The sequence below is a fragment of the Lutra lutra genome, chromosome 12, assembly GCF_902655055.1.
Source record: "Lutra lutra chromosome 12, mLutLut1.2, whole genome shotgun sequence".
Lineage (NCBI taxonomy): Eukaryota > Metazoa > Chordata > Mammalia > Carnivora > Mustelidae > Lutra > Lutra lutra.
In genome coordinates this window covers 48,129,440-48,142,615 of record NC_062289.1, presented here as the reverse complement: position 1 = coordinate 48,142,615, position 13,176 = coordinate 48,129,440, and the positions used below count along the sequence as shown (strand labels likewise).

The 13,176-nt window shown below is 42.1% G+C and overlaps 1 protein-coding gene across 2 annotated transcripts in view; it reads left to right on the top strand.

The window, feature by feature from the left end:
- LAMA3 (laminin subunit alpha 3) overlaps positions 1 to 13,176 on the top strand; it is a 262,818-nt gene that overhangs the window by 69,470 nt on the left and 180,172 nt on the right. For both annotated transcript variants that reach the window (XM_047697035.1, XM_047697036.1), the window contains exons 5-8: positions 1,135 to 1,305; positions 3,958 to 4,049; positions 9,011 to 9,126; positions 12,901 to 13,019. In XM_047697035.1, the coding sequence (XP_047552991.1) occupies positions 1,135 to 1,305; positions 3,958 to 4,049; positions 9,011 to 9,126; positions 12,901 to 13,019 (498 nt within the window). The remainder of the gene's footprint in view (positions 1 to 1,134; positions 1,306 to 3,957; positions 4,050 to 9,010; positions 9,127 to 12,900; positions 13,020 to 13,176) is intronic.

The window sequence follows — 13,176 nt, the reverse complement described above, 5'->3', positions numbered from 1 at the left end:
ACAAATACATATCCCCCAAAAGAGTGAGGGGATGAGGGATAGGTGATAGCACAAATCCCTGGTCCTTCCGGGCAGGGTGGGCACCATCTGTAAAGGAGAAAAGAATTGCCGTCCTTTTGGGGTTGCATTGGTCCCAGTAAAGTTAGCTAGGCTATTGTTATGTGACATGAGAAAAAACAGAATGGAGAAAATCAGAGAAGAATTCCATGGAAATTGTGAGGCCATCGTGAGCATGAAGTGAGTTTCAAATGAACATCTTTAAGGGTGTCAGTGTCCCTATTTTAGGTGAGGAGAACGAACTTTCTTTCTTTTTTTTTTTTTGAGGAGAACTCTCTTGAGCAGCGCTAGCCAGTACCTTCTAGTGATTGATGAGTGTCCCTAATTGTTGGCACTTAGACTTCATCACTGAAAGCTTTAAAATGAAAACGCTGGGTTTTATATAGGGTTTTTTTTTGTCCTCTCCACAGTCAACTCTATATGTAGAGGCTCCTTTTCTTCAACCTCATTTAGGTTTTTAGATAACTTTAGCTTTATTTCTATGATGTAACCAAAAGTTGTTTTCTTATATTTATAGATTTTAACATTATATTTTCAGCATTTCATAGGATTTCCACCCCATAACACCCCCTTCCTCCTCCTCCTCCTCTTCCCATAACTATACTGATAGAACAAAGGGTATGAAAAAGAAATGATAACATTTTTTGAGAGCCCAGGTCGTAGGGAGAGATTGCCAGAGTTTGGAACTAGGAACAAGAAGGGAAGACCGAACTAGCAGGGATATTTTTAGACATAAACAAGATCCAAGACCACCAACAAACATCTAATGGCTCAAAGAAACCAAGTGTTGGGCGCCTGGATGGCTCAGTGGGTTAAGCCGCTGCCTTCGGCTCAGGTCATGATCTCGGGGTCCTGGGATCGAGTCCCGCATCGGGCTCTCTGCTCAGCAGGGAGCCTGCTTCCCTCTCTCTCTCTCTCTCTCTCTGCCTGCCTCTCCGTCTACTTGTGATCTCTAAAAAAAAAAAAAAAAAAGAAAGAAACCAAGTGCTTTGGGACATGTGAGTTATTTTTAGTTACTTGTGGCTATATTTTCATGAAGGGACTTTTTTTTCCCTGTGTGTGTTGTGTGGTTTTTAGGTTGTGGTGTCCTTGATAAATGGTCGACCAGGTGCAAAAAATTTCACCTTCTCTCACACCCTGAGGGAGTTCACTAAGGCTACAAACATCCGCCTGTGTTTTCTGCGAACCAATACCCTTCTTGGACACCTCATCTCCAAAGCACAGAGAGATCCAACGGTTACTCGGCGAGTAAGTAGTGTTTCTACGTGTATACAGAGCAGTTTTTGTTACCTATTTTTGCTTATCAAATTAATTATCTTTCAAGTAATCTTTATGGCCAATAATAGTGTAGGCACAGGAGTTGTTCTTGTACGAAATACCAGATGTAATTTTGAAGTTCAGTTGTTGTAGAAAAATCATAATATTCAAAGAGGATGAAAGACAAAGATCAGTTAGTCTGCTATTATAACAAATAACCCCAAGTCTCAGAGGCTTAACAAAATAAAGATTAATTTCTCACTCATGTCACAGTCCAGTGTGGGTCAGCAGGTGGGATCAGCTCCATGTGGTCATTCAGGGAACCAGGCTCTTTCTATCTAGAGGTGCAGCCATCCTGTAGGACCTCAAAGTCCTCCTTTAGATCCCCTGCATATGGTCAGTAGATGAGGAAAGAGTAGAACCTAGAGAAGACCCACCGGCTCCTGACCACACAGGTCACCTCCATTGGCAGGAATTGGTGGTGTGGCAGGAGGCTGGGTAATGAAATGTCACTACAGTGGAGGAGACATTTTGGTGAGCACCAGTGCTGTCTACTGCATTAGGTGAACATTTATCACTCTGGGTCAGGACAGTACCCATGTCTCCTGGGCAGAAGGGGAGCCAGCAGATTAAGTATCTTGAGCTCACTCTTCTCCTACCTTTTGATGTCTTACTGGTGTCTCCCATTGGCCAAACCCAATGTGAAGCCAGTGCACAAGACATCCTTGTTGTAGTCCATAAAGTTCAGGCCATGAGGAAAAGACAGAAAGAGAAAGATAAAGAGGTTCCTGGAGAGTGGACCTGGAAGGGTGAATAGAAGATGCCCAGTGTACCTTGTAGAGTTTGGCTTCCTCTGTAGGTGTATCAGAGAGTTGGAAGAGGAAGACAAACAGAAAAGTGGATTTTGCTACAGTGTTGAGCATTTTCCAGAAAGGCCACTCATCTTGGGTGTGGGTGGCCTGTCCTCTGCATTCTCTTCCCCCCTAGCTCTTGCTGAGCTGCTGTAGGTGGTGACTACCTTGGATCCCAGAATGAGAAAGCTGGGCTTTCTGGTAAGCTGTAGCCAGACAGGGTTTCCACTACCCAGATATTTTGGAGTCTTGCCACATATATGCCTCACCGCCTTTTTTTTTCCCCCTTTCATTGTTTTTTGCGGGGGGGCATTATAAGATTTGTATTTGTATGTACATTTTTCATTTAGGTGAACGTAGTCTTCTCTGTAAAGTAAGTTTTTATGGGGCTCATCTCACATATAATCTGGAGACCCCTTATCCCAATCTAGGTTGTTTCTTTAAGTGAAGAAACAGCATACCAGCTATCCTGTCACACCCTCATTGTGCTCTGGGGTGAAGTGTGGGGGCTTCTCTCTCTTGCTGCTGCTGCCCTTAACACATGCACAGAGAGAAAATTCTATGGTGATTAGCATGAGAGCTTCTAGTGTTAACTTGACATAGAAAGTCCTCTAATACTGAATTTATCCATATTAACAAGAGGGGTTGTTGGGTGCCTGGGTGGCTCAGTGGGTTAAAGCCTCTGCCTTCGGCTCAGGTCATGATCCCAGAGTCCTGGGATCGAGCCCTGCATAAGGCTCCCTGCTCAGAGGGGGGTTTGCTTTTCCCTCTCCCCCCTGCCTGTGCAAGCTCTCTTTTTCTCTCTCTCAAATAAATAAATAAAATCTTTAATAAGAGGGGTTGTTAGTGTCTTCAGACTAAGTAAGATGTTGCCAGGACCCTTAGACTCTAACAGTTTTTAGTGTGGAAATCAGAACAGAACCCTTACATTGAGTGAACAGAGTGCTTTAAGGTGACGGATTACAGCAACAACAACTAAAAGATAAAAAAAACCTTGTTGCCTTGTGAGGTCAAAGACCTCCTCGCCGACAGGTCCTCTTCTCATTGGTAGCATGACCTCATGAGAAAGAGCCTTCTGTGCCCTCCAGATTTCTCTCTGGGTTCTGTGCATTTGCCAAGTCTGGGAAGTAAGGGAGCTGGTGGACACTGCCACCTGTTGTTTTTAGCTGGAGATGTGCCTGCTGGATGACATGGTTTCCCATAGCTGTGGCTGGTGTAGGGGCTGTTGCTCAGCTGAGTTTGAAGCTCGCTCTTTCTGGCCCTTTGGAACTTGTACTCTGCCTTTTGCCTTATTAACCTTGAGCTAGCAAGGCTTCTACAATTGCCGGTGAGCCCTGCCAGTGTCAGCCTTGTATCTGCTCCCTCATTGTAAATATTTTCTCCCTTCCTGGAGCCTGCCCATAGTAGGTGCAAAATTTGATTAAAAAATTTAGTTTTGGTAAAAAAAAATTATTTTTGGATTTATGGAACCCAGATTTACATTAAAAAGAGTAATCTGGGGATCACTTAACCCTTTTCCAAAGACTATAGGGCTTGCCCGTTTTCCAAGCAATTTCCTTCCATGCATTTAAAGCATTTGACTTTTAAAAATGCACAAGCTTGGTAGTATGAGATTACATTTGATTGAGGAATGCATTTACTTTGTAAGAGAAGTTGCATCCCAATGTGTTAAGGTATGCCCAAGAATACAGGATGAAAGGGAAGAGGGTCAGTGAAGACCTGAGTTACAGGTTAGTAAAGCAGAGTTTGTTGCTCTTCAGTAAAACTGACATTTCCGTCTTCTGTTAAAAAGTATTATTACAGCATAAAGGATATCAGCATCGGTGGGAGGTGTGTTTGCAATGGCCATGCCCAAGACTGCAGTGCAAACAATCCTGAAAAATTGTAAGTACATTGTACACATTTTTTAGCCTTGCTGTGAATAAGTCTCATTGTTTCAGTAGAGGTTTGCATCCCATTAAATATCTGTAAGTTCTTGCCCTCACTAGAAATGTTTCACTGTCAACAAATAAATGGCGTGTATATATCTCCCCTCCTCTGGCCCTGCCCTTGGTTCCGCATGCTCTATCCAGCCTGTAGCAGACATGGCTAATCAATCACAGTGCTCAGTGGATGATCTAGGATGCAGCCACCAAATCCTCCCAGCCCCCCATCCCCAGACTGTGCCCCTGGCAACCGTAAATAATTGATTAGAGTTGGCAAGGGGGGGGGGACTTCTTTGTCATCCCTGGGCTAATAATACCAAAGGGTATACATTTTCAATATTTTTTTTCATTGTGGTAAAATGCACATGATATAAAGTTTACTATGTTAGCCATTTTTAAGTGGTAGTGGTTTAAATTCAGTAGGGTTAAGTACATTCTTATTGTTGTGCAAACTCTCTCCAGAACTCATTTCATCTTGCAAAATTGAAACTCTAGTCCGGTTGAACAGCAGCTCCCCACTCTTTTCCTTTCCCAGCTCCTGGCAACCACCGTCCTCTTTTCTCTCTCAATTTGACTACTCTAGGTATTTCATAGAAGTGGAAACACACAATATTTGTCTTTTTCAACTGGTTTCTTTCACTTAACATAATGTTCTCAAGGTTCATCTACATTGTAGCATGTGTTAGAATCTCCTTTTTTAAGGTTGAGTAATATTTTATTATGTATATACCATATTGCTTATCCATTCATCGGTGGATGGACTTTTAGGTTCCTGTCACCTTTTGGTTATAGTGAAGGATGCTGCTATGAACATGGGTGTACCCATTTTTGTTTTTTATTGAGGTCTACTTTACATACAATAAGATGCACGGATATTAACTACTAAGTGTTCAGCAACTTTATACGCTCGTGTGATCAACCCAAGAGGGACCTCTTGTGGCTGGAGATGACTGGATGCGAGATACAGCAGTAATCTCTGAATGTCTTGTTTAGAGTCTATGATTCCCCAAGTGTAGCATTGACAGGAGATGTTTTGCTGTTAACCGGATGAAGTTTGTACATTATTGGGCCTCACGTTCAGGCACAGGGGCCAGCTACCAACTTACATAGTGTGGAGCCCGGTCCCTGACCAGCAGCAGTCCCTAATGTCGTCAGCCCTCCTGCAGGGGGTCCGGCCATGCTGGGATAGCATCATGAATCCAATAATGGACTAGCCTTTAACTGGCAAGCACTAGTTTATTCATGATTAATCTGTCATCTCCTGGAGGGTAGGGCCTTAAGATCAGAGAAGTCCTGAGCTGGAGAGAGAGGGGGCAAAAGAGGTTGGTCTAATGTCCCTTAGCCTGAGACAAAATGGAACCATGTGGGAGAGGAGTTGAAGTCATTGGAGAAGGTCTGAGCTTCCTGCGTAGCAGGGCTGGCATGCCCTGTTGACCTTGGCAGACCTGGAGGGGTTCCATACTGGGTGGTACAGAGTGAGAAACCACAGTGAGTAGAGAAACTGTCTCCTCTTGTCTCAGTTTACACCAACACAACAGCCTTGCCTCCCACTGCTTGTTGGTTCGCTTCTGCCCAACAGGTTTATTCATGCAAATGCTGAGGATATCCACACCCATGAATAGAAAAAAAAATCTTAAAATTTTTAAAATATTAGTTTCAGGGGCACCTGGGTGTCTCAGTGGGTTAAGCCTCTGCCTTCGGCTCGGGTCATGATCCCAGGGTCCTGGGATCGAGCCCCACATCGGGCTTTCTGCTCAGCAGGGAGCCTGCTTCCCCCTCTCTCTCTGCCTGCCTCTCTGCCTACTTGTGATCTCTGTCAAATAAGTAAATACATAAATCTTTAAAAAAAATTCATTTCAAAGGTAGAATTTGTGACTCATCAGTTGCATATAACACCCCATCCTCATTACATCAAGTGCTGCCTTAATGCCCATCACCCAATTATCCCTTCTCCCCATCCCTCTCTGCTCTAGCAGCACTCAGTTTGTTTGCTAGAGTTCAGTGCTTCTTATGGTTCGCCTCCCTCTCAATTTTCATCTTCCTTTTTTTCTTCCCTTCCTCTGCTCATCTGTTTTGTTTCTTAAATTCTACACATGAGTGAATCATATGGTATTTGTCTTTCTCTGACTGGCTTATTTCGCCTAGCATAATACCCTCTAGTTCCACCCACCTCATTGCAAATGGCAAGATTTCATTCTTTATGATGGCTGAGTAATATTCCATTGCATATACATATACCACATCTTCTTTGTCCATTCATCTGTTGATGGATGTTTGGGCTCTTTCCATATTTAGGCTATTGTGGACACCGCTGATATAAATATTGGGGTGCAGGTACCCCTTTGATTCACTGTGTTCATATCCTTTGGATAAATACTAAGTAGGACAGTTGCTGGTTGCAGGTAGCTCTATTTTCAACTTTTTGAGGGACCTCCATACTGTTGTCCAGAGTGGCTGCACCAGCTTGCATTCTCACAAACAGTGTGTAGGAGGGTTCCCCTTTCTCCCTATCCTCGCCAACATCTGTTATTTCCTGTCTTGTTAATTTTAGCCATTCTGATGGGTGTGAGGTGGTATCTTTTTTTTTTTTTAAGATTTTATTTATTTATTTGAGAGACAGAGATCACAAGTAGGCAGAGAAGCAGGCAGAGAGAGAGGAAGGTAAGCAGGCTTCCTGCTGAGCAGAGAGCCCGATGCGGGACTCGATCCCAGGATCCCGGGACCATGACCCGAGCCGAAGGCAGAGGCTTTAACCCACTGAGCCACCCAGGCGCCCGTGAGGTGGTATCTTATTGTGGTTTTGATTTGTATTTCCCTGATGCCGAGTGATGTGGAGCATCTTTTCAAGTGTCTATTGGCCATTTGTATATCTTCTTTGGAGAATTGTCTGTTCTTGTCTTCTGCTCATTTCAGAACGGGGTTGTTTTGGTTTTTTGAGTGTTGAGTTTGATAAATTCTTTATTGGTTATGGATACCAGCCTTTTATCTGATAAGATATTTGCAAATATCTTTTCCCATTCTGTAGGTTGCCTTTTAGTTTTGTCAACTGTTTCCTTTGCTATGCAAAATCTTTTTATTTTGATGAGGTCCCAATAGTTCATTTTTGCTTTTGTTTCTCTTGCCTTTGGAGACATGTCTAGCAAGAAGTTGTTGGGCCAAGGTTAAAGGACAAAAATCTTATAACATATTTAAGGGGATGCAGTGACTTAATGGAGGGAGCAAAGGCTGGCAATCAGAAAATTTAGTTGCTAACCAAGTAGAACCCATGAAGAGGCAGAAGAGGGCTTGAATTAAGCATGTCTACCGTGATGAGTTGGTTCATGGAAACGTGGATGGATCCCAGATTTAATTCTGAGCTTCCTAGCAGTCAACTCAAAAGGGGAAACCTACCTACTTCCTTATTTCACTGTACTCATAATCTAAAAAGTGATCAGTTGTTTAGGAGCATGATGTTGACACTAGGATCAGGTAAGAAATTTCTCTGGGAGTGCTGTGAGGTGATCACCAGGAAGTGGATTCTCTAGTCAGCAACTTCTTCAATAACATCCTTACAGCAGAGGCAAGGATGAGTTGTCTTTTCTTTTCTTTTTTTAAAGATTTTATTTATTTATTTGACAGAGAGATAGAGAGCCCAAGTAAGCAGAGTGGCAGGCAGAGGGAGAGAGAGAAACAGGCTCTCCACTGAGCAGCGAGCCCGATGCAGGGCTTGATCCCAAGACCCTAGAATCATGACCCAAGCCGAAGGCAGAAGCTTAACCAACTGAGCCACCCAAGCATCCCAAGGATGAGTTTTCTGTTTCAACTATCAGCCTAGGTTGAGAATGAATCAGAAAAAGCAATTATTTGTGGATGATACCAGTATGATTCAAACTAGTACCCATCTTTCTTTTTCTGCCTTCAATTTTAATCTTTCTGTGAGAGTAGCTGGATCCTATGTTCTTCAAGCAATATTCCCTAAATAATTATTTCAGTTCAGTTTATGCATATGCTTTATTGGCAACAAGCTGAAGTAGTCTCTCTGACCAAAGTCCATTTGGATGCCAGCTGTTCTGTGCTCTCAGTAAAATCTGTGTCCGTTTGCCTTAACAGGCAGCTGAGCTGGGAGACGTGACACCTTCCCTTTGGAGTGTAACTGAATATATGCCATCCTCCCAACCCCCCTTAGAAGAGTTGATCAAATCACCATAGGCACAGCCTTAGACAACTGTTTTGAATCCTCTTTTAAAAAAGCACAGATAAGTGAGAGCTCAGCACTTGGGGGGTTCTAACCCAGTGCCATGGCAACAATTTCATTTTAACCTGGAATGGTTTTAGTGCAGATGTATAATAGCAGGTAGATTTTTGTATTGTTCCCTCTCTGCCTAGCTGAGTAATCTGTTTTTGGCCTTGTAAGGAGCTGTTTGTTGGAGCTGGGGCAGCATCCTGGAGCAGGGTCCTCTGAGATAGGCTCTCGGGTTTGGTGAATCTCCATGCATGACCCCAGGCTGAGAGCAAGAGACCTGAGCAGACCTTCCTCACAGGACTGCTCCAGATCTTCGTGAAGACGTGATACCCAGCACTTCCCAGTCAACTCAGCACTTGCTTGCTCCCGTGTTCATTTTCCTGTTATGGAAGGTGATAGAGAAGAAAGATCTGGAACTCTGTAGTCAAGACAAACTTAGGTTTGAAGTCTGGGTCTCCACTTACCATCACCTGACCTTTGGCAGATGTTTTTGTGTCTTGGAATCTCAGTGTCAGCAGCTACACAATAGAGACACTAAGCAGGATGAGAGGGAGACTTGGACTAATAATGTATGCAAAGTGCTTTGTTCTCATAATTGCTACATGAATGGTGCCTTTGACTGTCAGTGTCTCATCCAGGAACAAATGATCTTAATCAAAACTTTTGAATAACTGAGATGTGCTTGGCCACATGCCCAGGTTTCAGTGTGACTGCCAACACCATACCTGTGGGAAGACGTGTGACCGCTGTTGTGCGGGGTACCACCAGAGGCGCTGGCGACCCGCCACGTGGGAGCAGAGCAATGAGTGTGAAGGTGAGCGCTGGGGGAGGAGCGCCTGTGACCGAGGCCCCGCCCATGCTTCCCTTCCATTCTCCCTGACCAGGAGCAGGGGGGAATGGGAGGTTGGGAGGGTGGTGTCTTGTCAGTCTTAGGGACTCAGGTCTGTCTATTGTAAAGAAAAACTCACAGCCTGGAAGTAAAAGGGCCCCATTCTAAATTTCAGATACAAATAGGAGAACAAAAATAACAGCAGTAATAATCACGAATATGTATTAAGCATTCACTTAATGCTGGCCTCTCTCTTTTTAGTAGTCTAAAATATCATGTAGCCACTATTAAATTGTAAACCCTTACCATTTATTACGAGGTGATACTGGATCAGAATCCTAACTCTTGTGAGGAGGGAGGCCCGGAGAAGGTTTTTGAGATTGGTGTCTGAACAGAGAGCTGGAAGCATTGATGTGGAGGGTGGGAGGGGGTAGGGAGGGGATACTGCAGTGGGATTGAGGTGGCTACAGGGTAGAGGGGACCTGAGAAAGAAGGAACAAAGGTGAGAGGCCGCTTTTAATTATGGTGTAATATAAAGTAAGAAGACTGTTATTTTTAAACAAATAAGCCCTAAGAGATCCAACTGAAGATTCCCTTGTAAACTGATCTTCTTAGGAAGCCACATACTTACTCCAGTTGCTGAAATACTTTTGTTTTAGTTATTGGCTTTGGAGACTGCAGCCCATTTGTTCCAAATAATTTGGAGAGGGATTTACTTTCTTTAAACGACCAAAATATCATTTGGATGCACATTTGTTGAACTAGGTGATGTAAGAGGAATGTCTATTTAACACTTGTTGGCCAAATGGTTTTTGTAACTCAGAGATGAGACTGATATGATTTCTATGACTAGCAAACACTCAAAAGGATTTTTACTGAGGAGTTCCAAGGGCACTTAGATTCTGACACTGTCTCAAGGTGTTGATGTTGCCCGAGCTGAATGGTCAGGTATATCTCTAGGTCCAGAGATGTTGGCTGGTTGGCTGTTCTCACTTTATAGTCATAGCTAAGAGGTTCTTTCTCAGGGATTCCCCATCCCTCCCCAAGTAGAATGGGACCAGAAAGAAGCAGAGGTAATAATCAGGAATTATTTCTTCCAGTGCTTTTGAATACCCATTTAGGCTATTTTGATTGAATGAGTGTTATCACACAAACTCCAAATTAGCAATTTGGTTAGTTTTCCAGGTTAGTGGAAACTTTCAGTGAATGACATGTTTAACTCCAGCACATAGGAAAATTTTAAAAATTTCCTTTCATTAGTGTTAAGCTTTTTGCGCTTGTCAAAGTGATTACAAATGACAAAAAAAAACCCAGCATATGGTAATCAGACCCAGTAAGATCCATTTGTTAAGTGCTTTCTCAATTCCATTTGAATTAGCACAATTCAAAAATGAATGTGTTTCTTGAGAAATAACCAATGTAGTTAATATAAATGCCTTGAATTTTTTTAAATCATGGCACCACACTGGAGAAATGAAAATAGGAAGGTGCTCAGCCTGTTACAAAAAGAACAACTTGAAATTCTAATTCACTCTTCTTCCCTAATAGATTTATCTGGGAATTTGATTATATAACATACAAATTACTAGAAAGACCTGGAAATTTTTATCTGCATGGAATGCAATGAATATATATTCTCTCTAAAAGAGAAGAAGAATTTTACTCATGTTAGATCTTTTTCATCTTGGCAATGATGAAAATCCTAGATGGCTTTTAAATTTTATTTTCAAATTTTTAATTATTATACATTGTATGTCGCGGCTGGCGCGACAAATCGACCAGGAACGTGAGGGGAAGAGGATGAAGGAAAGAACTCAAGAAGCAGAGAGATGGGGGCAGGCGGAGCACTGAGGAAGATGTCCAACAGTGCTAAGTTTATTCAAAGCATTAAGGCCATATATATAGCGATATTACAATAGAAGAAGCAATACATCTGTGTCTAGTTAAACAACCACGAGTTCCCATAATAAGTTTCACATTTGACTATAAGCAGACCTCGTGATGCCAAATGGCTGATGCCAGTACAATTGTTCTGAATTGATACAGCAAACCTGAAAGTAATTTATGGGCTGTTCTAGGGCAGCAAGGACCAGCCATGAACTTATGACCCCAACCGAATTGTTCTCATTTGTTTAGCAAGCTTGTGGGAAGTCACGTAGGCAAGTGCACAACACATAGCACAGACCCTTTCTCAGTGCTACTCAACTTTTCCCGTCCTAAACCTTTTGTTAGGTTATTCGGACTTTAAAGGAGGCACAAGTCAGGGCCTGGTTTGGTCTTCATCTCAAGCCTTATTGCGGCCTCCCACATTTGTAGATAACTTGGACATTATTTAAAAAAAGTAAAGGGGCTCCTGGGTGGCTCAGTGGGTTAAGGCCTCTGCCTTTGGCTCAGGTCATGATCTCAGGGTCCTGGGATCGAGCCCCACATCGGGCTGTCTGCTCAGCAGGGAGCCTGCGTCTTCCTCTCTCTCTGCCTGCCTCTCTGGCTACTTGTGTTATCTGTCTGTCAAATAAATAAATATGTAAAAAAAATTTTTCTTTAAAAAAAGTAGAACCACCAGTAATTTTGTTATCCAAAGAGAACAACTAATATTTTGTTAGGCATTTTAGTGTTTTCTTCTTGTATACTCTAATATTATTATTTAATATATATTAGATTGTTTATGTAATTACTTATGCAATTATTTATACAATTTTATATCCTGTTCTTTTTCACTTGATATTTTAGATATTTTCCCATTTTATTAAAACCCCTTTAGCATCCTTTTTGATGGCATGGTGTAGTCATTCTGTGGATTCAAGGGTATCCAGCAAGTGTTTGCTGAGTATTCACTATGTGCTGGGGACTGGGTTCTACTGCAAACAAGACACAAGTTGCTCCTGCCTTCATAGAACTGACAGTCAAGCAAAGATGCTGTTGTTTGCTTACCATTTCCCTAGTATCAGACATTGGGATTATTTCCAGGTTTTTAAAAAGATTTCATTTATTTATCTGAGAGAGAGAAAGCATCAGGGGGAGGGTCAGAGGGAGGAGCAGACTCCCCGCTGAGCAGGGAGCCCAATGTGGGACTCGATCCTGGGACTCTGGGATCATGACCTAAGCCCAACCAACTGAGCCACCTGATTATTTCCAGTTTATTGCTATTGTAAATAGAGCTGAGATTAAAAAAAAAAAAAAAAACTTGGAGTATTAGCTGAGAGAATTGGTTTTGGAGTCAAATATAAGTCAGGATTCTGCCTTTCTTACTAGAGACATGCTTTAAACTCTTGAAGCCTCAGTCTCCCCATTTGGGCTCTGGGGATAAGAGTACCTATGTTAGAGACTTGTTGCATGGATTCAATGAGATAATGCACAGAAAACACTTTTCACAGTGTACCAAGAGCTCAATTATTCTTGTTAATAATAGTAATAACAGTAGAAGTAATATTCTCATTGTGCATGAAGTCTAATAGGGATTTTGGTATATCTTAATTTGCTGTTAAAAAAAAAGAAATATACACACACACATATATGTTGTAATTATATATATGTATTTAAAGAGAAACCTCTCCCATTTATTATCAGATGAAAGAAGTTGTTAATCACATATTGTTATAGATGAATCTTTGTGTAAAAATTCCTAAAATTTTCCACTGAGAATATGGTGTTCCACAATACACTTAATAAAGTGGCACAATGAATGGTAATACTCTCGAGGGGAATTTGCAAAATGTCACATAGTAATGATGGAATATTAACTTAGAATGCCTTTTTCAGCATGCAACTGCCACGGTCATGCCCTTGACTGTTACTATGACCCAGATGTTGAGAGGCAGCAGGCCAGCTTGAATATCCACGGCATCTATGCAGGTGGAGGGGTCTGCATTAATTGTCAGGTGAGTCACTATTTAGGTCAAAGTGAATATGTCACTGTATGGAAAGGAGCATTCATTAAGCCAAACTCCCAGGGAGATGTTAATAAAGTGATATGCAATTGAGAGCATTTCTGTAAATATTTCTCTACTTTTGTACACAAAAGTCCTTGTTAGCTGG